Source organism: Perissodus microlepis, chromosome 13 (genome assembly GCF_051167445.1).
Source record: "Perissodus microlepis isolate ML-2025 ecotype Zambia chromosome 13, ASM5116744v1, whole genome shotgun sequence".
NCBI classification, from domain to species: domain Eukaryota; kingdom Metazoa; phylum Chordata; class Actinopteri; order Cichliformes; family Cichlidae; genus Perissodus; species Perissodus microlepis.
The window spans coordinates 20,006,642-20,026,303 of NC_140473.1; the positions used below are offsets into that span (position 1 = coordinate 20,006,642).

At 39.5% G+C, this 19,662-nt stretch overlaps 3 protein-coding genes across 3 annotated transcripts; 2 read left to right on the plus strand and 1 right to left on the minus strand.

Annotated features, from left to right (window-relative positions):
* The first annotated feature begins 146 nt into the window (after positions 1-146).
* dis3 (DIS3 exosome endoribonuclease and 3'-5' exoribonuclease) lies at positions 147-8,086 on the plus strand. Its single transcript, XM_084948879.1, has 21 exons — positions 147-480; positions 1,336-1,493; positions 1,708-1,904; positions 2,028-2,101; positions 2,234-2,401; positions 2,558-2,719; positions 2,903-3,016; positions 3,169-3,306; positions 3,485-3,631; positions 3,769-3,885; positions 3,975-4,076; positions 5,386-5,450; positions 5,558-5,642; positions 5,800-5,927; positions 6,026-6,112; positions 6,248-6,404; positions 6,677-6,891; positions 7,036-7,204; positions 7,281-7,439; positions 7,538-7,660; positions 7,802-8,086. Exons 1-21 carry the CDS (start codon positions 262-264, stop codon positions 7,868-7,870), a joined length of 2,853 nt encoding a protein of 950 aa, XP_084805005.1. The 5' UTR covers positions 147-261; the 3' UTR covers positions 7,871-8,086.
* An 86-nt stretch (positions 8,087-8,172) lies between these two features.
* On the minus strand, positions 8,173-12,837 carry bora (bora aurora kinase A activator). Its single transcript, XM_084948880.1, has 12 exons — positions 12,676-12,837; positions 12,242-12,396; positions 12,039-12,145; positions 11,840-11,885; positions 11,663-11,741; positions 11,490-11,534; positions 11,349-11,405; positions 10,974-11,242; positions 10,498-10,660; positions 9,468-10,030; positions 9,237-9,371; positions 8,173-8,927 (listed from the first exon to the last, which is right to left on the minus strand). The coding sequence occupies exons 2-12, from the start codon at positions 12,389-12,391 to the stop codon at positions 8,907-8,909; spliced, it is 1,635 nt and encodes a 544-aa protein (XP_084805006.1). The 5' UTR covers positions 12,392-12,396; positions 12,676-12,837; the 3' UTR covers positions 8,173-8,906.
* On the plus strand, positions 12,827-17,773 carry mzt1 (mitotic spindle organizing protein 1). Its single transcript, XM_084948881.1, has 3 exons — positions 12,827-13,116; positions 13,251-13,396; positions 17,316-17,773. The coding sequence occupies exons 1-3, from the start codon at positions 13,065-13,067 to the stop codon at positions 17,337-17,339; spliced, it is 222 nt and encodes a 73-aa protein (XP_084805007.1). The 5' UTR covers positions 12,827-13,064; the 3' UTR covers positions 17,340-17,773.
* The last annotated feature ends 1,889 nt before the right edge of the window (positions 17,774-19,662 follow it).

Consider the following 19,662-nt stretch of genomic DNA (forward strand, 5'->3'; position numbering starts at 1 on the left):
TTTACACAATGCTGAAAAATAATTTTGTGTTTTTCGACATAACATGATTTTTATTTGACATGATTTCTAAATGCAGAAGATTATAAATGGGAATATAAACGAGCAAAAACGCGTAAAGTTAGACGCAGCATTTTTCTCAAAACCTTTGGAAAGTTTTGTCGGGCCAAAGAGGTAGTTTACACATGGGGAGCTGAAGGCTTACCATCAGTTGGTAGCAGAAAACATCTGAATTTTATCTGTTTTCGGTTTTCGATCGTCATTATGTTGAAGTCTAAAACCTTCGTTAAGAAGACCCGGTCGGGTGGGGTGATGAAGGTAGTGCGTGAGCATTATCTGAGGGATGATATTTGGTGCGGGAGTGAAGTTTGCACTGAATGCAAACAGGAGTCCACGGTGCTGCAGAAAGACGCGTGTATGGAGAGCAGTCTCTGCTCCTATCCACATTATCTGGTCCCTGACACCAATGTGGTGCTTCATCAGGTAGTAAAAAGTGACATCAAATTTCTTCAAACAATTGAATATGGTATTCTAAACGTGTAAGCTTTGACTTCTCTTCCCTAGGCACATAGTACAAGTTTGTGATTCAAATACTGCGATGATGCCCCTAAAAGTACAGTATACTATACAAGAAGCACGAATCGTGGCTGTGCTCGAGGTAGTAGATAGTAGAACATGCGAGTGACCAGAATGGACAGGATTAGAAATGAGTACATCAGTAGGACAGTTCAGGTTAAGCAGTTTGCATACAAAGTTAGAGAGGCGAGGCTGAGGCTACCGAGTTGCTAGGCAGCAACAAAAGAGAATATGCCAGAGAAGTTTAATGGATTGAATTAAGGAAGACTTGCAAAGGATGTAACAGACAGTTTTAGGATAGGGTGAGATGATCTGCTTTGGGGGCCCCTAAAGGGAGTAGTCACAAGAAGAAGAAGAAGACACAAAAAGCACAAACCGGGGCCATTAAACTTATGTTATTGACAAATAACACTTTTTCTGGCCAATGTCAATATTTTCCTTTTTACACACCTATATATCTTTTTCAAAAGTGACCTAACAGAGAGATCAGCAGATATAGTAACAATTACAGATTCAATACAAATATAATAAAAGTTTGGGGTTTTTTGTTTTTGTTTTTACTGACTTGAGCTTTCAGTAGTGATCAGTAGTGACTGTTTGCCTATTATTCAAGAAAAAAGACTGACCATATTCAGAAAGTGTTTTTTGGCCAGTTCTTATTAACCAGTTGGAACAGATATCTGACATCAATTTAGGTGAAAGAGATTCCTTTTAACCATTGCACCTGATTCTCTAACACTTTGTGTACACTTTGTCCTGCAGATCGATATACTGGAAGATCCTGTGATTTGCAATGTGATTATCCTTCAAACTGTACTGCAGGAGGTGCGCCACCGCAGTGCACCCGTCTACAAACGCCTGAAGGACATTATACACGAGAAAGAAAAACGCTTCTACACTTTTACCAATGAACACCACAGGTAGAGAAACCCTGTTGGCATTTTTAACATCATAATGACATCCTAATTTCACAGTATTGTCAAAAATAAACACACGCAAAAGGAATCAGTGGAAAGATAGACAAATCTTTTGCTCCTTCATGGTATCAGATCGCTTTAAAAAGCCATGAAACTGTATTTTACTTTGAAGCTTGATACCTTATTTTATCTATCCTTATAATTCCTGCTCTTCCAGAGATACATTCATTGAACGTGAACCAGGGGAGAGTGCCAATGACCGAAATGACCGGGCAATTCGTGTAGCAGTCAAATGGTACAGCCAGCACCTGAAGACATTTGAGTCTGACACAGATGGTCTCAAGGTGGTCCTCCTCACCAATGATCAAGGGAACAAGCAGAAAGCACAGGACAACGGCCTGCTGGTGTACAAATGTAATGTATCACATTTTCAGCAAGAAAAGACCTTCTAACTATGTTCTTTTAAATTCAGTCTAATTTTAAATGACATCAGCTTTAACAGTTTGTAATAAGAATACTTTTTTAATTTTTTTATAGGTGAAGAATATGTCAAGAGTCTGATAGCAAACCCTGAGCTTGTGGATCGCCTGGCCTTGTCCAGTGATGACAAGGTAAGCTAAAATTGTTACATGCAAAAGTCAGGTGTCTGTACCTGAACTTGAATCTGTTTCTCCTGTTTACATATCTCATTTTCTTTTTAACCCAACCTCTTTTTTTGGTATTCTTTGTCTTTCCTCCATCAGAATGAAATTACTAGCAGTAAAGTGTTATTTCCAGAGCACCTTCCCCTATCCAGAATCCAAACAGGAATTAAAAGTGGCTCCTTCCTCCAAGGCACCTTTAGGGCCAGCAGAGACAACTATTTGGAGGCAACTGTGTTTGTCCAGGGAGAGGGAGAAGACAGCACAGAGGTGTGTGTGTGTGTGTTTGTACATCTGTCTGTGAATATATAGTTCTGTTGATCATGTCGTGCAGTCTAAGTTTGTCATTTTCTGTGCAAATAATCTAATTTTCAAAAAAGTGAAAGCATGCTGAAAGCTCTCTACGGTCCTTTTATTTGTTCACAGGTTCTCATCCAGGGTCTTCAGAACCTCAACAGAGCAGTGCATCAGGATGTGGTTGCTGTGCAGCTTTTGTCGCGAAGTGAGTGGGTGGCACCGTCCTCAGTTGTCCTACAGGATGAAGGCACCGCAAAGGATGATGAGGATGCTGAAGAAGAGGAGGGGAAAGTAAGTTATATGGAAGAAGATGGTATTAGATAAATCTGTATATTTGCTTATAGTTAAGTTGTTTGCTTTTTTTATTTCTTATAATTTAGTTGGAATATAATTTAAAATAAGTATTGGTGTAGATGTTTGAATGTATAAAGGTGTCTTAGAGTGTTATTAATAATCTCCTTGTTGTTTGAGCAGTTGAGAACAGCTGCAGCCGAGGCAGCGAGGAAGCCCACTGGCAAGGTGGTGGGGATCATAAAAAGAAACTGGAGGCCATTCTGTGGCATGCTGAATGTTTCCCAAATCAAAGAGGTACGTTAAAGCTGCTCAATAATATATGGAACATTCCTCAAAATTGATATGCGTCTTTGACGTAAATTAATACAACTTAGTAGTTACAGATAGTTTTGTGCTTCCTCTTATTGTCAGCACTGACAATCCCTATTCTTTTCCTGTTCTTTCAGTCCACTCGGCATCTTTTCACCCCAGCAGACCGCCGTATCCCACGCATCCGCATTGAAACGCGGCAGGCATCCACACTGTCAGGCCAGAGGATCATGGTGGCCATTGATGGCTGGCCCAAAGACTCCAGATATCCAAATGTGAGTTGGAGTCTCTTCAGACTGTCAAATAATTGGAACCTGCATATCTACTTACCATTTCTATGTTAAGTTTAATATAAAAAATTAGCACAACATTTACAGGAAAATATAAAATTCAAGGAACACCAATTTGTCCATGGAAACATTCTATTTTATTATTGTTATTTTTGTTATTTAGGGTCATTTTGTACGCAGTTTGGGAGGTGCGGGGGAGAAGGACACAGAAGAGGAGGTGCTGCTACTGGAGCATGATGTCCCTCATCAGGCTTTCTCCCAGGCAGTACTCAGTTTCCTCCCTAAGATGCCGTGGGCCATCACAGCAGAGGTAACATTTTTTTTCCTTAAGATAAATGGAGCACAGGTATATTATTGTTTAAGTCATCAGTTGGTCCATCAACCTATAATTTGACAGCATGCACATATACAATTGTGTATAAATGAATGTAAATGTATGTGGTGCAGGACATGATGAAAAGGGAGGACCTGAGGCCTCTGACAGTTTGCAGCGTGGACCCTCCAGGATGCACTGATATAGACGATGCTCTGCACTGTAGAGAGCTGGAAAATGGAAACCTCGAGGTACAAATACACTATTAGTAAAAGTACTTGTGTCTGTAAAACTGTACATGCGAGTCTTTTGATGTGCTATCCATGTTCGTTTGCAACAGGTGGGCGTCCACATTGCTGATGTCAGCCACTTCATCAGACCTGGCAACGCTCTAGACAAAGAGGCAGCCAACCGTGGCACCACAGTGTACCTGTGTGGCAAAGTAAGAAAATCCACCTTGCATGTTCGCATCCTTCATTGATGCATTTTAAACCACGATATCAACAGCAGTACCACAGTGTAAGGGCCTTTTCACATAAGAGAAAAAGGAAGCACTCTGCTGACAACTATTTTAAGCAAACGGCTCAAAATTTGTGTTGAACTGGCCAGCATGACAGCTCTGTCTATACCAGCGGTCCCCAACCCCCGGGCCTCGGACCGGTACCGGTCCGTGAGTCGTTTGGTACCGGGCCGCGAGAGTTGAGGCTCAGGTGTGAAATGTATAGTTTTCAGGGTTTTTATCAGTTTTCAGCGTTATTTTGTTATCATTTTTATCGTTTACTCGGTTTTCCTTGGTCTTTTCACGTGTGTTATGAATAAATTTTCTTTTTTTCGGTACCGGTACTAGTTTTATTTTGTTGTTTTTATCCGCGACACCTTAAAGGCCGGTCCGTGAAAATATTGTCGGGCATAAACCGGTCCGTGGCACAAAAAAGGTTGGGGACCACTGGTCTATACTACATAATTTTTTGCAGGGGCGTCTTCACATGTACTATCCTATGTGCGAAAGGTTAAGTGTTTACAGAAAAAGAGAACACTCACATAGTGCTGTAAACTTAAAACAAAGTCTTGAATTTTATCTAAACAATTTAGGACTGAAGTTAAACTCTTTTACTTTGGGAGGAAGTAGAAGTGAAATATACTTTCTCTGCAGCACCTTAACCTCTTTGATCTCAATGTTTTGTCACAAAAGTCAGCTAATGCGATGCAGAGTTTTATCAGTCCAGGAGAAATCTTAGAGTGCGTTGATCTCAAAGGGACTGGGCTGGCTTTTGTCAGTATTTTATAACATTTAGTAGCGCAATTGGAACTTCTCACGGAACATGCCATAATACATCACCTTTTTCATCCATAAAATCCAGCCCAAATCCCTGCAGACCTCCATTCATCCGTTCCATGTGCACAGATTTTGTTTTACCAAGTCGAATGTACCTCCTGCTCCCTGTCACTCTGCATTTTTGGTCTATTTTTATTGGTCACATAAATATGTGTCACACCAAATGTACGTAATACCGTGCTGATTTCAAAGTTTGATTGTGCGATTGCTCTCCAGTCTTCGTGCTTGCATTGCACTGTGCTGCGTTTTCCTCAACACTGCAGGAAACTGTGAAAACAAGCTTATTAGGGCCCTTTCACTTAGAAATGGCTCTAATAGTAGAAGCAAATGAGCAAATTTCTTCTTATTTGTATTTTATTGAAATCATCTGATTATGTTTGATTTTTAACAGTGTGTTTAATTTTATATCTCGCAGAGGATAGACATGGTTCCTGAACTGCTCAGCTCCGATCTTTGTTCTCTGCGGTCCAATGTGGACAGGTAGTGACGCAAACACATACACGCAGCCTTTTCCCATTAAATGAATAAAATGAATGTACTTAGACTGTTTGTGTCTAATTCTGGTTCTTTTATTTGCTTTTCACCAGACTCGCCTTTTCGTGTATCTGGGAAATAAACCACAAGGCTGAAATTCTAAAGACTCGATTCACAAAAAGTGTTATTAACTCCAAGGTATCGTGCCAACACACACGGACAGTTAGCATTTTGCTTTTTAAATTTATACCTTTTTTTTAATGTTACCATTTTGTGTTAGGTTTTATGCAAGAATTATTTTTCTGTATAAGGTTTATTATTACTATTATTGATGATTTTCTTTGTTTTGGTCCAGGCATCTTTGACCTATGCTGAGGCCCAGATGAGGATTGATGACACCAACAAGAATGACGATATAACAAAAAGCCTACGGGGTCTGAACAAACTAGCTAAAATCCTCAAGAGGCAGAGGATAGAGAAAGGGTAAAGACCAACGTGAAAGAATAGTAAAAAACAAAGGCAAAAAGCTGGATATTTAGACTTGTTGTAATTCACATCAATCTCATTTTGATATCATTTAGGGCACTGACACTGTCCTCTTTAGAGGTCCGTTTTCACATGGACAGTGAAACCCACGACCCCATTGATCTTCAGACCAAAGAACTCATGTAGGTAACTTTGAAAAGGAGCACTCTGCAGAATCCATTTCTCTGCAGAAGCCTCTTTTTGTCTTCATATTTTTCAGCGTATGAGTCATGCTGTGTTTTTAATGAGTGTAAATAAAATCATCTCCTGTTCATTAGGGAGACAAACTCAATGGTCGAAGAGTTCATGTTGCTGGCCAATATTTCAGTTGCTCAGAAGATTTACGATGAATTCCCAGAGTGCGCTCTGCTGAGGAAACACCCAGCACCACCTCCGTCTAACTATGACATCCTACTCAAAGCTGCAAAGTCTAAGGTGAGCAAAGGAAAACAGTCATGTGAGTTCTTGCTATGAAAGAAGAACATTGTGTCAGTAAAGCAGCTTTAATTCAAGATCCTGACTAAGAGCATTTTTAATTTTAAATAGTTTTGTGGGTTTCTCTCACATTGGAAAGCAACTGCATAAGTCTCTGCTTCTAGTTGGGAATCACAGCAGTACATTAAGTAGAAAAACTAGTAAATATGGTTACGTTTTTAATAGGAAAAATATTTTAAGGTGTCAACATTTTTGTTTCCAACTCCCATCAGGAGGTCGAGATCCACACAGATTCAGCAAAGGCACTGGCTGACTCGCTTGATGCAGCCAAAGTGGATGGATTCCCATACTTTAACACGCTGCTGCGCATCCTGGCCACTCGCTGCATGATGCAAGCCGTCTATTTTTGTTCTGGCATGGACAGCGATTTCCATCATTATGGTCTCGCCTCGCCCATTTATACTCACTTCACGTCCCCTATCAGGAGGTATGAAAACAGATGTTCTACACATCTTGGCAAAATATGTGTACGTCAGGCTTTTCTAACAAAGAGATGTTCACAATTGATTGTGGATCAGTTGTTAATATACTCTTTTATCGTCCGGTTTCATGGTTTTTATCTTGTGCTCAGGTACGCTGATATCATTGTGCACCGACTGCTGGCAGTGGCTATTGGTGCAGACACCACCTACCCAGATTTAATGGACAAGCATAAACAGTCTGCTCTCTGCAATAACCTCAACTACAGACACAAAATGTCTCAGTATGCACAGCGGGCTTCTGTGGCCTTCCACACACAGGTAAACGCATATCAGCATCTGAACTGTGTGAACTGGCTGTCTTTGCTTCATATTAAAACCCCTTTTTTTCCTGCAGTTGTTCTTCAAGAGCCGAGGAATACTTAATGAAGATGGATTCGTTCTGTTTGTGAGGAAGAACGCAATCATCGTACTCATCCCAAAGTTTGGCTTGGAGGGAACGGTGTTCTTTGACTCAAAAGACAAGGTTTCCCCAAACATTGTGTTTGAGGAAGAGGTATAAAGACCTTTCTCTTTTTAAATTTAAAAGCAGTCAGCTATGCATAGAAAGTCAGTAAGGTTTAACATGGTTTTTGTTTTTTTGCACGTGTGTAGGGTCCCACTCTGTCTGTAGAACAGCACAAGTTCCACATCTTCGACAAGGTGAAGGTCACCATCAGCCTAGATGACTCCAATATTCAGCACCAGAAGATCCGCATGGCTTTGATTGAACCAGTGGTAAGAAAGACCAAAACTGAACTTTTAACAGTTCAAAGTATTCAGAAAAAATTGAATACTATTAAGATACAGATTTTAGTCAACCATGATAAGAAAATGTGCTCATTTTTTCCCTAGAAATAAAAGTTTGTTTTATTTTAGATCCCTGGTGTGAGTGTCCCAGCCCCAGATACCGAAAGACCAGCCAAGAAACAAAAATTGGACCGCTGACACAGGAAGGAGCTCTCCGTTTTCACCTAAACCACATGATGTTCCAGCTTGGACTGTTTGATATATTGATAAAGTTCAGTTGTTTTATTTTGCTTTAAAAAAAAAAAACTCTTTTCTAATGAGTTTAATTTTGCTCTTTTATATGATTTAAAACATTTGGTGGAAGAGTAAGCTGTCTTACAGTCAATGAGTCATTAAAATTATTTTTTAATTGTTTCTGATGTACAAAACTTCTCAGAATTATTTTCAAACATGATTTGAATGGAGTCATAAGTCAAAATATTGGAAGATTTCACCATTTATTTAAATATTAGAAGTTTACAATTTTGTTTTACTTTTATTCCTTGGGTTGATTTAAATTACTAGCAAATAAACACCCTGTGCAGAGGTCCGTAAAACAACGTGTCCTGAAGCCAGTCAAAAAAACCAAACTTGAACGCAACTTAATGTGACAATAATCCAGAAACTGAATTTAACTATTAGAAACAGAGCGAAGAAATGGCTCAGTCAGCTTTTAATTCATTAGTGACATTATTCAGTGCATCAGACTGTGATATAAAACAACTCAGTATCAAAACAACATGATAAAAAAAGTTTTATAAAAATCATAAATACAGCTCAGATCTGATGTCGCCAGAAAGTCAACATATATCCAACACCAAATTAAAAGAAAACAAACCTCCCCAAACAACAACAAAAATGGTGCAAGGATCAATACAGCTTTCAGGAAGGTTATCGTTGTGCAAGTTGAATGCAGACTTGATAGTTTCATGCTGGTTTCAAAAGTACAACTGTCTGTGGATTAGACTTCCCTTTGATAACCTGTGATTAAGGAAACTGCTTCCAGTCAGGTAACTTGTGAAACCCCATGGTTGTATTCATACCTCATTTAACAGTTAACACAATTCAGTCTAACCAAACATATTTACCATAAATGCTTTAGACATAGTGTAAACCTTGTTGTATTTGATTGCAACATATTAAGCACATGCTTTCACTAGAAGAAGAATCCCTTTCAATCCATCTATCAGTTGGCTCAGTGGTGAGGAAAAAACACCTGAAAGAGAAGAAACTTAGTTTTAATGAAAGAAAAAGAAAGTAAGGATATACAATTTACACACTAGAGCACACTTCAGGGTTTTCTGTTACACTAACATGTGGTCATTGTTTAAAGTGTCTAATCTTAAGTTTTTCTTAGTGAAGAGTTGCTTAAATTTTACTAAACCATGGATGAAAGAAGCAATATTTTTTTAAAAAGCATCATAAAACTTAATTCTGATAATAACTGATAGTTTTAGGAACAATTAGATCTAAAAGGCACAAACTCATGTATCGACATTCTTGTGATTGTGTGTAAAGTCAGTACCTTTACTTTAGTGTGTCGAGTGACTTGGAAGGCGTCTTCTGCCATGTGTGAACTGAAGAACTCTTTGCTGTCACAGTCTTTGTTTGTGCCATCAATAAGACTGACTGCTGAGGTAGTGTTATAACCGCTGTCCACCTGAACACGTGCAAAAAGCAGTCAATCAGAAATATTCTGTTACCCAAAACATCAATATGAAATTATCCTTGCCGGGATTAAGCTCTTTTTACAAACCTGCATGCTAGAATCGTAGCGTATGCTGCTTCCCTCTGCTAGGAGAGACACAAACATGTGAGAGTTTTCTGTTGCTGATGCATTAACCATGCGAGAGCTGGTCAGCTGCTCGGAAGGCCCCACACCTTCGTCCTCCTCATACTCGAGCCTCGGTTCAATTTCTGTCTCCTTGCCTTCCTCCATTTTCACAGGTTCCATTGGGTCCACGCTAACCCTCTCAATGTTGGTGGGGTGAGAGTCTTGTGTCAGGGGTGATGATGAATCTAATTCCATAGAGGGGAAAGAAGAGCGAGTGGCAGAGGGGAGGTGTTCTTCAGCCACCTCATTGTCTGCGAGCTTAGGGTTGAGGATCGGTGAGATGAGGGGAGGGGAAGCCCAGCAGCGGCCTCTAGGTCTGGGCCTGGGTCGAGAAATGCGCTGGGGTTCATTGTGGCAATGGAGCTGGTGTGGGGAGCAGCTACGAATGGGAGAGCAACCCTCAACAAATGGACTCTCACTGCAGGAAGCGACTATGTCCAGGGGGGCACCACGTGGGGTCAAATAGCTCGGCTGGTTCCTCTCAGCTAAAGAAAGAACACAGTAACAATTACTTGCCTTTTTACCAACATTTTGTCTTCTCAGTCACATATTCTTTATTGGATCATAACATTCCTGAAGCACAACCCCATTCAGAAGATAACGAAAACACATCTGCCTCGATTGCCAGTTGTTAATTCAATGTAAAGACCAAATTATAGGTGTTCTTCTTGCTGCAATGCAACTTATTCTGCATTTTATAATATCACCAACTAAACACATGGAGGCATCACCACCATACTCAAAGGATTATGTATTATAGAGGAAGATTTAAAACTACTAGCTGGATGAAAACTGTTGTCATAATAAAAAAATATATATATTTATATATTTTAAATACAAAACCGTGTCAGTGTGGATGTAGCCTTAGCCAATATTTCTCCAATTTTGATTTGTTTGGATATTAAAATTTTAGTTACAAAGTGTAACTAGTGTTTTAGTTACAACTGTATACCTGAGCCAACAGGTGTGCGTTCTGCATGTGCAACAATAGGAGAAATTGTGGGGGAGATGAGGCCAGCAGGAGAGGACCTATCACGGAAGAGAGGACTGTCGATGCTGCCAAGGCTACAATCCCGGAAGCGTCCGTGCTGGATGGGACTCGAAGAGAACTGACCCTAAAATAGCAATAGAAATTTTATTTATATAACACATTTCATTACATGTTAACTGCTTAACAAAGAAGATAAAAACCTGTGTAGGCTCACAATCCTTTAAGGCAGCAAACACACAAAAAACAAATCAACAGCAACTATTTAGTGTAAGCCTGGGTGAAGGCTAACAGTGTAAATGTTCATTTTCCTGTTATTAAAATTATTCGTTGAGCAAAATATGATCTCTAGATGCATTTTTTCTCTTGAATTTTATGCTTAAAATTAAATAGTTTGGGTAACGGTTGTGTATATGAAATCTCTACACTCCTCTACTCACTGTAGAAGGCGTCGGAGCTGACACACCACAGGCCAAAGGGGAGGAAAAGATAGCCGATACAGCTTCTCCCTCAGAACCTTCAATGCAGTCTCCTCTCTTGGGAGATGGCTTTTCCTGACCGGCATTGCCTCTCTCTGGACTTGGAGGGCTCGAGCTGTCTGAGCCACTATAACTATTTTGGCCATCAAGGAATAGTTTTCGTCGCAAGGAGGAGCTGCTCAGACTCTCCTGCACTGGATCACACACCTCTTCATAACGGTAATATTCCCCTGTGAGGAAAAAACAAAGCAAAAAAACAGAAACAGTGACTTGACAGCAGATTGTTTGATTTTCTTTTTCTCACTATGATCCTGTTGGTGTTTAGTCAAGGTTTACCTAGAACTTTCTCCAAATCAAAAGCCAAAGGCAATGTAAGGGTTGTCTGACATCCAACTGTAGATCAAAACACACAAAGTTATGTATATATATATAAAAAGTAGGTAAAAGAAAAAAAAAAAGTCAAAACAAGTAACCGACCTGAAATTTTTTCTGGCTCCTCTGCAATCATTGCAGACATTGAACCTTCAACATTAAAAATAAAAGCTTTTACAAAACCAGAGTTTAACAGACATCTATGGATAAAAACAAAATAAATACAAATACAAAACCTACAAGAATTAAGAAGTAACATAAACGATAAGATAACTTACTATTCTTAGAAATCTGAGGGACTTTACGGGTCTCTGGTGCCGCCCAGGGGGAAGGGACAATTATTCCTTTGGTGAAAAACTTTATTGGAGACAGGATAATGACATCAGTACAAAGGGAATTTATAAATTTTGGGTACACTAAATTCTGTATCATTAGCAAAGATGAGATTTGGTTACCTGCTCAATAGCATTCTGACGTTTTTCCTCAATGTCCGAATCCGTCCTAAAAGAAAGACCACTCACTTTGATAGAGTCTTTAATAAGCTCCTCAGGTTTAATACATAGAGGAGGTATTAAAATCACAAAATAAAACAATACAGATCTTCCTCAAAGAATTTCACATTTGTCACAGTGTCAGCCTTATTACATCACTTACCTTGTCTGACTGAGGTAAAAAGATTGCCGCTGAATTTCCTCTGGGTCTATGTGCACTGGTAGGAGACTGGCCATTTCATCAATAGACCAGTTAAACTTAGGTGGAGTCTGGGTAAATTAAAGAAGTCTAAAATTATTAAGAGACTACATCCACTCATGAGTAAATGAGTTGAGTAGATGATATGAAGTAAATTTAAAACTTACAGCTTTACAAGGTAGGGACTTAAATACAGATGGACTTGGCACCAGCGGTTCGCGAAGATGGTGATAGTCGTTTGGACTTTCAAAGGGGTTTCTAATGGAGGGCCTGCCTGGAGTCTCTGGAGTGATCTGGATCTCAGCATGGTCCCCCATTTTAGCTGACAAGAAATATCCAAGTCGGGATGACGATAAATGACAATCCAAACACAAAAAGACACTAAAATTATTTCGTTGTAAGGAGATTTTTTGTTTTGTTTTGTTATACCTCTAGTACGTTGGCTACATTACTTCCTCTGTTTCTATAGCGTTAACAAACTTTCGAAGGAAGCAGCTTTTAAAAAGAGGATTTAGCTTCACACATTTCACTTCACCCCTAAGTTATTTATACATTTACGCAAGAACTAGATAACGTTTGCCTTACAACTGTTGGTACTTACGATTGTGAATGAGCCGGAACTCTAACAGCAATATTCATTGAAAAGCCAGCAGCAAACAATCAGCAGAGAGACCAGTTCAAACGTTTTTTAATTTCGCCCACAAGGCAGGCTAGCCAATAGAATCGTCGCAGGAAGCTCGCGTAACCAATGAAGAATTTCGTGTCGTCACTTCCTTCAGCACACTTTCGCGAGTAGCGGCAATGAGCGCTGTCAGCTAGCTAGGATCTTATATTGACCTTTACGTGATTGTGCTAGCCTGGTTTTTGCTGATTCAATCTAAATGTATAAGAAACGCCTGAAATCTGGCTGATTTTTTGCGTTGTGTCTCTAAATCTTAATTTGTCAGCCACTTGCTAGCAAGCGTTGGCTAGCTATAATCATCCATCACTATGGCCAGTGCAGCAAACGCAAATCTAAACGCAGTACGGGAGACGATGGACGGTAAATATGTAATTTCTGCGTGTAGTGTTTTGTGTATTTGTGTAGTAGTTGTAAATTCATCTTAAAAATATATATATAGTACGTTTTAGCATGTGTGTCATAGCTGTGTCTGTTTTTACCTCCTCCCCCAACAGTGTTGCTGGAGATCTCCAGGTTGCTCAACACTGGCTTGGATATGGAGTCTCTATCCATATGCGTGAGACTGTGTGAGCAGGGAATCAACCCAGAAGCCCTTTCTGCAGTCATCAAAGAACTGCGGAAAGCTTCCGAGTCCCTCAAGGTACAGACACAGCCTCCCTAAAAGCTAATCAGCTCACATTGTATATACATGTAGATAATTTACTGAGCCAACAAGGAAATTATTGTTAAAGCGGCAGAAGGATAAAAATGGTATAATCTACAGCATTATTAAAGGTACCACAGGCTTATACTTGATTCCTTGTTAGGAAAGGTAGTGCAACATGAATCCAGTCTGGGTCCTTTCTGTATGACGTTTTGCATATTGTCTCCAGGTACTCGCGGTCCCCCCACAGTCCAAAGACATGCATGGGGTTAGGTTAATTTTGATTCCAATTTGAACACAGGTCTGTCTGCATTATTTTGCATTCTTTATGAATGCAAGTGGCATTAAAAAGAACATGTACACTATAAATCTGAGAAATCACAGGAAGAAGGTTTGATACAGAAATATCTCTGCCATCTTGTTTCACCTTTTTTCACCAGTTATATAAAGGAGACTTGTAGAGTTTTATAGAGTACAGTAGGAATGCTTTCTTTTATGGACGCAGAGTCAGCCCTCTGTAGTTTGGAATGGAGTGAGTTAGATGGGTTGTCCATAATGGTAAGCAGTTTGTTCAGTGACCTCCTGTCCCTCACTGACTTAAATGACTCCACATTCCAGCCAATGATGGTTCCAAACTTGTGGATTAGTTTGTTGATCCTGCTGGCATCTCTGGCACTGATGCTGCCTCCCACTGCTAACTGAATCTGTGCTTAGAAAGTCCGGTCTGCTCTTACCCTTCTTGTGCATAGCATCACTATTTATCCTCCAGACCAGTCTTTCATTCAAGTGAACACTCAAGTACCTGTCCGCCGTTTTACCATCCTTACCTATGACGTTAATGGGCTTCGGTGCATTTGTTTTTTTAAATTTCCTCTAAAAGTCAAACATCATCTCTTTTTGACATTGAGGAAGAGGTGATTTCTGCGAGACCATTTGTTTGAAATATGTTAAATATGTTTGAAACTGTGTTTAGAAAAATACTTTACATTTAACAGGTTTTTTTTGTGTAACTTGAACAATTTTCACATTTTTTTTTTTTATAATATCTTAAAGATGCGATATGCATGAAACTGTTAAAAGCACATCTAGCCCTACTTCAGTGAATAAACCAGTGGTATGTCTCACAGTGGCAGTCACTTGTCTGTGGAATCGGTCCATGTAGTTAAATTTTTTGGAAATGTTAGCCTGCCTGCCTGTCAGATTTGCTTATCAGTTCTCATGGCGCTGGAGGAGGAAAATAGTGACACAGTCTACAGCATGGATATAAACAATGCTTTAGTTTTAAAAGCCAGTGCGATGGTAAATTGCAAACTGTGTCCAGGACAAAAACAACTGAATTTTGCTGCTAACCTAACTACAGATCTTTACAAGCACCTGCACAGACGACATGCTAACGCTAATCTAGCCAAGAACCCAGAGTGATGTTAAAGCTGAGCGAATGCTGACCCCAGCCCAGCATACTTTGTGTTCATACCTAAATACTAAAGAAAAACACTAGAGCAAAGATCATATGTGTGTCTTCAGTAGGACTGGGATTTGTTTCTGTGTGTGGGACTGTATAGGTTTATACTGTTATATAATATGAGATAAAATTCTATAATTATGAAACAATGAGTTTCAGGTCATTTTATGGAGAAAACTTTCTCCTGGGAGTAATTAAGCAACTTAATCCATTATGTTCAAGAAAAGTGTTGTGTGTAATCCCTCAAATATGTAATACCTGTTCTTTTTATCATCACACCAACCAAGGCAGTGTGATAGGCTGAAAGGTGAACTGCCTGCAGCAGCTGTGTGTGTGAAGATAACATCTGAAATTTAAGAATGTTTATAAAGATGCAGCCTGGTGTAGGGTGACAGAACCTCTTTTTGCATACCAGTTTTACTGAGACATGCTGACACAAAGTAAGCAAAACACCTGATTTTAAAGCATTATGGGCATATTATTAGATTTGCACAGATATAAGAATCAATATAATCACAGATTTCCAACGAAGATTATTTTGCTCATTGAAAGAGGCTTAACATGTCGTCCAGAAAATAAACTGTGGTCATTTAATGCATATCAGGATATGAAGTACCAGATTCACAGAAGGGGTTTTTAATATAAAGTTCTCCCCTAACCTGCTGCTATTGGCCCCTTTCAGATATGCTCTGCTGCATCTATAATCTGTTGGCTTCCTGTCTAAAAGACCACCACAGTCAACTTGCAAAAAAAAAGTCATTACTATAAGTGAGCCTTTGTAACATTTTTTTTTATTCATATCCTTCAACTGAAGTCTTACTGCATGCAGTTGCCTTAACAAATAGAAAATGCCATAAACAGTCAAAGCACATGCAAAAAGCATTTTGTCCCATTCACTCATTTCTAATTTTCGGCGTTTCTTGTGTATGTTGCATTTTCTCTATTCCCCAATTCCAAAGAGAGATCTTTTTTTCTCTCAAGCTGTGTATGAAAGGATACATACAGCTTTCTTAGAATTACCATCCAGTACTCAAAATCTTTCTCTCTCACACACACACACACACACACACACACACACACACACACACACACACACACACACACACACACACACACACACACACACACACACACACACCTTGCTTGGAGAACAAAAATAAAAAGCATGAAGAGCAAATGTGGTCAGTGCTCAAGCCCACAAGCAAACAAATCTTTGGTATTGATGATAAATATTCTACACGTGTCCTTCAGTGTCATGAGGCTACTGTGAGTATGAAGCTGGGAGGAACATTGATCTAAAAGCGACCTACTGTACACTTACTGGCCACTTTATTAGGTACAACTGCTCAAGTCCTCAATACAGCAAACATCTTAACCCATCACATGTGAGCGTCTTGATGTATTTAGGCAGACATGTAGAGATGGTCAAAACAACCTGCTGAACCTGAAACCAATTATCAGAAAGGTGATTTGGTTGACTTTGAGCACAGGATAGTTGTTGGTGCCAGACAGGCTGGTCAGAGTATTTTAGAAACCGCTGATCTACTGGGATTTTCCTGCCATGAATCCCCAGACTGCTTTGAGCTGATAGGAAGGCAACAGCAACTAAAAATAACCACTTGTTGCAACAAATGTATGTAGAAGAGCATCTTTGAACATACAATGTGCTGAACATTGAAGCAGATTGCCCACAGCAGCAGAATACCACACTGGGTGGCATGGTTGTCAGCTAAGAACAGGAAACTGAGGCTACTGTTTGCAAAGGCCCTGCCTTTTATCAAGAATTCAGGACGCTGGTGGTGGTGTAATCGGGTTGGATGTTTTCTTGGCACTCTTTGGGCCCCTTAGTGGAAACCGGACAGTATTGTTGATGAGCTTATCCATCCCTTTAATGACCAAAGTGTGTTATCTTCATTTAACAGAGCTCAAATAATCCAAAACTGGTTATTTCACTGTCTTCAGATGGCACCCAGATTTACCAGATCCCAGTAGAGCATCATAGGTGTGCAGCTGACAAATCCACAGCAACTGTGTGATGCTGTGATGTTAGTATGGACTGAAATCTCTATCTGTGCCTTGAAGAGTTATTTCAGTGCTGAAGGCCAAAGGTGGTCCATCCCGGTTCTAGCAAGGTGTGAGTGTATGTCAGAATGACAGACAGTACAGACTGAGAGGTTTAGTTCTGGTCGGTCTGTTAATTTTGTTGATTTCGCTTACAGTTTTCTGTTTGTGCTAAATTTAAAAAAAACAAAACTCTTTGGTTCTCATCGCAGAGAGAGTGAAAAACCACATTAAAGGTAATGTGTGATATTAATTTTGAAGTAGCCTTTGTGTTTTCCTCATCTTTTCCCACCCATTCATTTTTTGTTTGGCAAATATATCATATGCTTTTTACTGGTAAAAATATGAGTCATGATGATGACTAACTAGCTTTTTATTTATTTTCTCTTTCAGGCTTCCGAGAACTGTACAAACTGAAGATAAAAACAGATCACTTAAGTTTTTGGACCTTTTAATGGGATTGTGCCTCCTACCTGCAAGTGTACATACATGGGATCGCCAGCCAATCAGATTTGTCTCCGTTTTGGCACTGTGTGTCTAATTGGTGACTAATGTGCTTCTCTTTTGTGTTTTTAATGTAGTCTTCTCCTGAAATGAGCTCATACTCAACCATTCTGTCTCAAATATAGACATACTCCATGTGTTTCCTGTTACTTCAGGTTATAATTGACTTTCTGCCTTAATTTGAGTGCAGACTCGATTTCTGATCATTAATTTGTTTTTGTTTTTTAAAATCTATAATATATTGTGAATTGTTTTAGTTTTGCATTTCTGTTTTTTCTCAACTTTTGCCATTTTTGTTTTACATGTAGCAGATGAAGTGTAAATTAAAGTGTTACAGTGAGCGGCCACCAGGTGGTGTTGTCTTTCTTATTACAGTCAGAGGTCTTTATCGCTGTTGGGAAGCTTGCACAGTTGTAATTTATTCCGCCAAGTTTTTCCTACTGACTCACCATTTCTGTGATTTAATCAGGTTCTTTTTAAAATCACATTTTTCACATTTTATTTCTTTATTTTTGTTTTATGTTGAGCCAGTTTTCCAAATCCATCCTGATGAATTCATAGTTACACCCCTTCACCTTTTATTGGGAGGTTATCTTTGTGCAGGATTTTACAAAGGAAATTATTTTTCCTGTCAGACTGGGTGAAAAGGAAAAGATACTGGCGGAACATTGCACAGTGTAATACAAAAACAGACCGTGCAGGATGCACTTCAAAAACGAAGACTTGAACAAGGGTCATTCTTTACAGCAGGATGCACTGTTGCTCTGAAATCTTTCCTCCTTTACATCTGTGCTCTATTCTCAAAAATCATTGGAGAATACTGCAAACTTGCCCCTCCCCCCCCCCAAAAAAAAGAAAACACATCTTTGATCAACAAGGAATAAAACTCCTAAATCACATACAAGCACATGCATTGTTTTGTTTTTGTCCTGTCTTTAAAATAGATCTATTCATCTTCGAGACGAGAGAAAATGCTGAGAGCACAGAACATTCCTCCACAGGCCATATATAGGTTAGAGGAGACCTCTTATTCACACAGGCTTTTATCAGTAGCTTGTCTGTGTCCCCTTATGTGTGAGAGCTTAGGTGTTCATGCAGTGCTGTAGATGTCTACAAATGAGTAGCCCATAAGCCATCTGACAGTAACACCTCACCGCTCACAGGCACGCCACAGAGAAAGCCAGCGATTGAGCAGGAGAGCATGTGTGTGTGTAAGCATTTCTGTCTTCTTCTGCTTTGTCTCGCCATCTTGACTGACAGGCTCCGAGTCTAAATCTCTGTACTGCTGCTTTGATCTCCTAACACAGTATCTCTCTGTTCTTCTTTACCAACACCGTGTTTAACCAAGAATGAGAGACATACAGACTCGATACGGTGGCTCTGCTTGATAGTCCGTAAGCCAAAACAACCCCAGGTCTCGGTGGGGGGTGAGCCACAGGAGATGCTGATGAAGGAAGACCAAAACCTGGAATCTTTTTCTTTTACAAAAGGAAAATTGTTATGCACGGCTTGATTGGCTACTATGGGCATGGGATTCGGGATGTATTGCCCTCTGTTTGATGTGTTTGAAGGTTTCTCCTCATCCTAGCAGCTACTTTGATCTCTGTTAAACAAAATATTCCCAAATCCCACAGTCCTAACAGAGATTAGCGTCCATATATGCATGAACATCTAAGAGGTGTTCAACTAGGGCACTGGTCAGGTCACATGACTGTATCAACTTAAGAGGCGAGCGGGTCCTCACGTAAAAACTTCTAAAGGTGTTTATATTTGTATGTCTGATAATTATCCAGGGCGAGGATTATTTTTTCTGATAAATGAGGCCAGTCTCATTTAAAAGTGAAAGATCTATGTGCAGCAATTACAGTTCAGGTGTGTGCAGTGGATATTAGGAAAATAATTAGACTGGACTGATTAGAAGGTCCCTAAGTAAAGGGAGAGATGGTCTGTTGATGTTTTTCCAAACCTAAATTGCAACAATATTGGCGTATGAAAACAACTACAGTGGAGAGACTAATTTAAAGCAGAGTTTAAACAAAAGTCAAAAATCTCTGTGTGTTCAGGTCACTAATTACCTTCAGCAATAAATAGGCTGAGGTGGGGCGTTCCCTACAGAGATGTGGCTTTGTTTGTCCATGAAGGCTAGAGTTTTTGGTTTAAAAGAAAACATCATTTTTGACAAGTTATTAAAATTGTGTGGTTGTGGTAAGAATTGAAATTTTTTTTTTTTAATTGA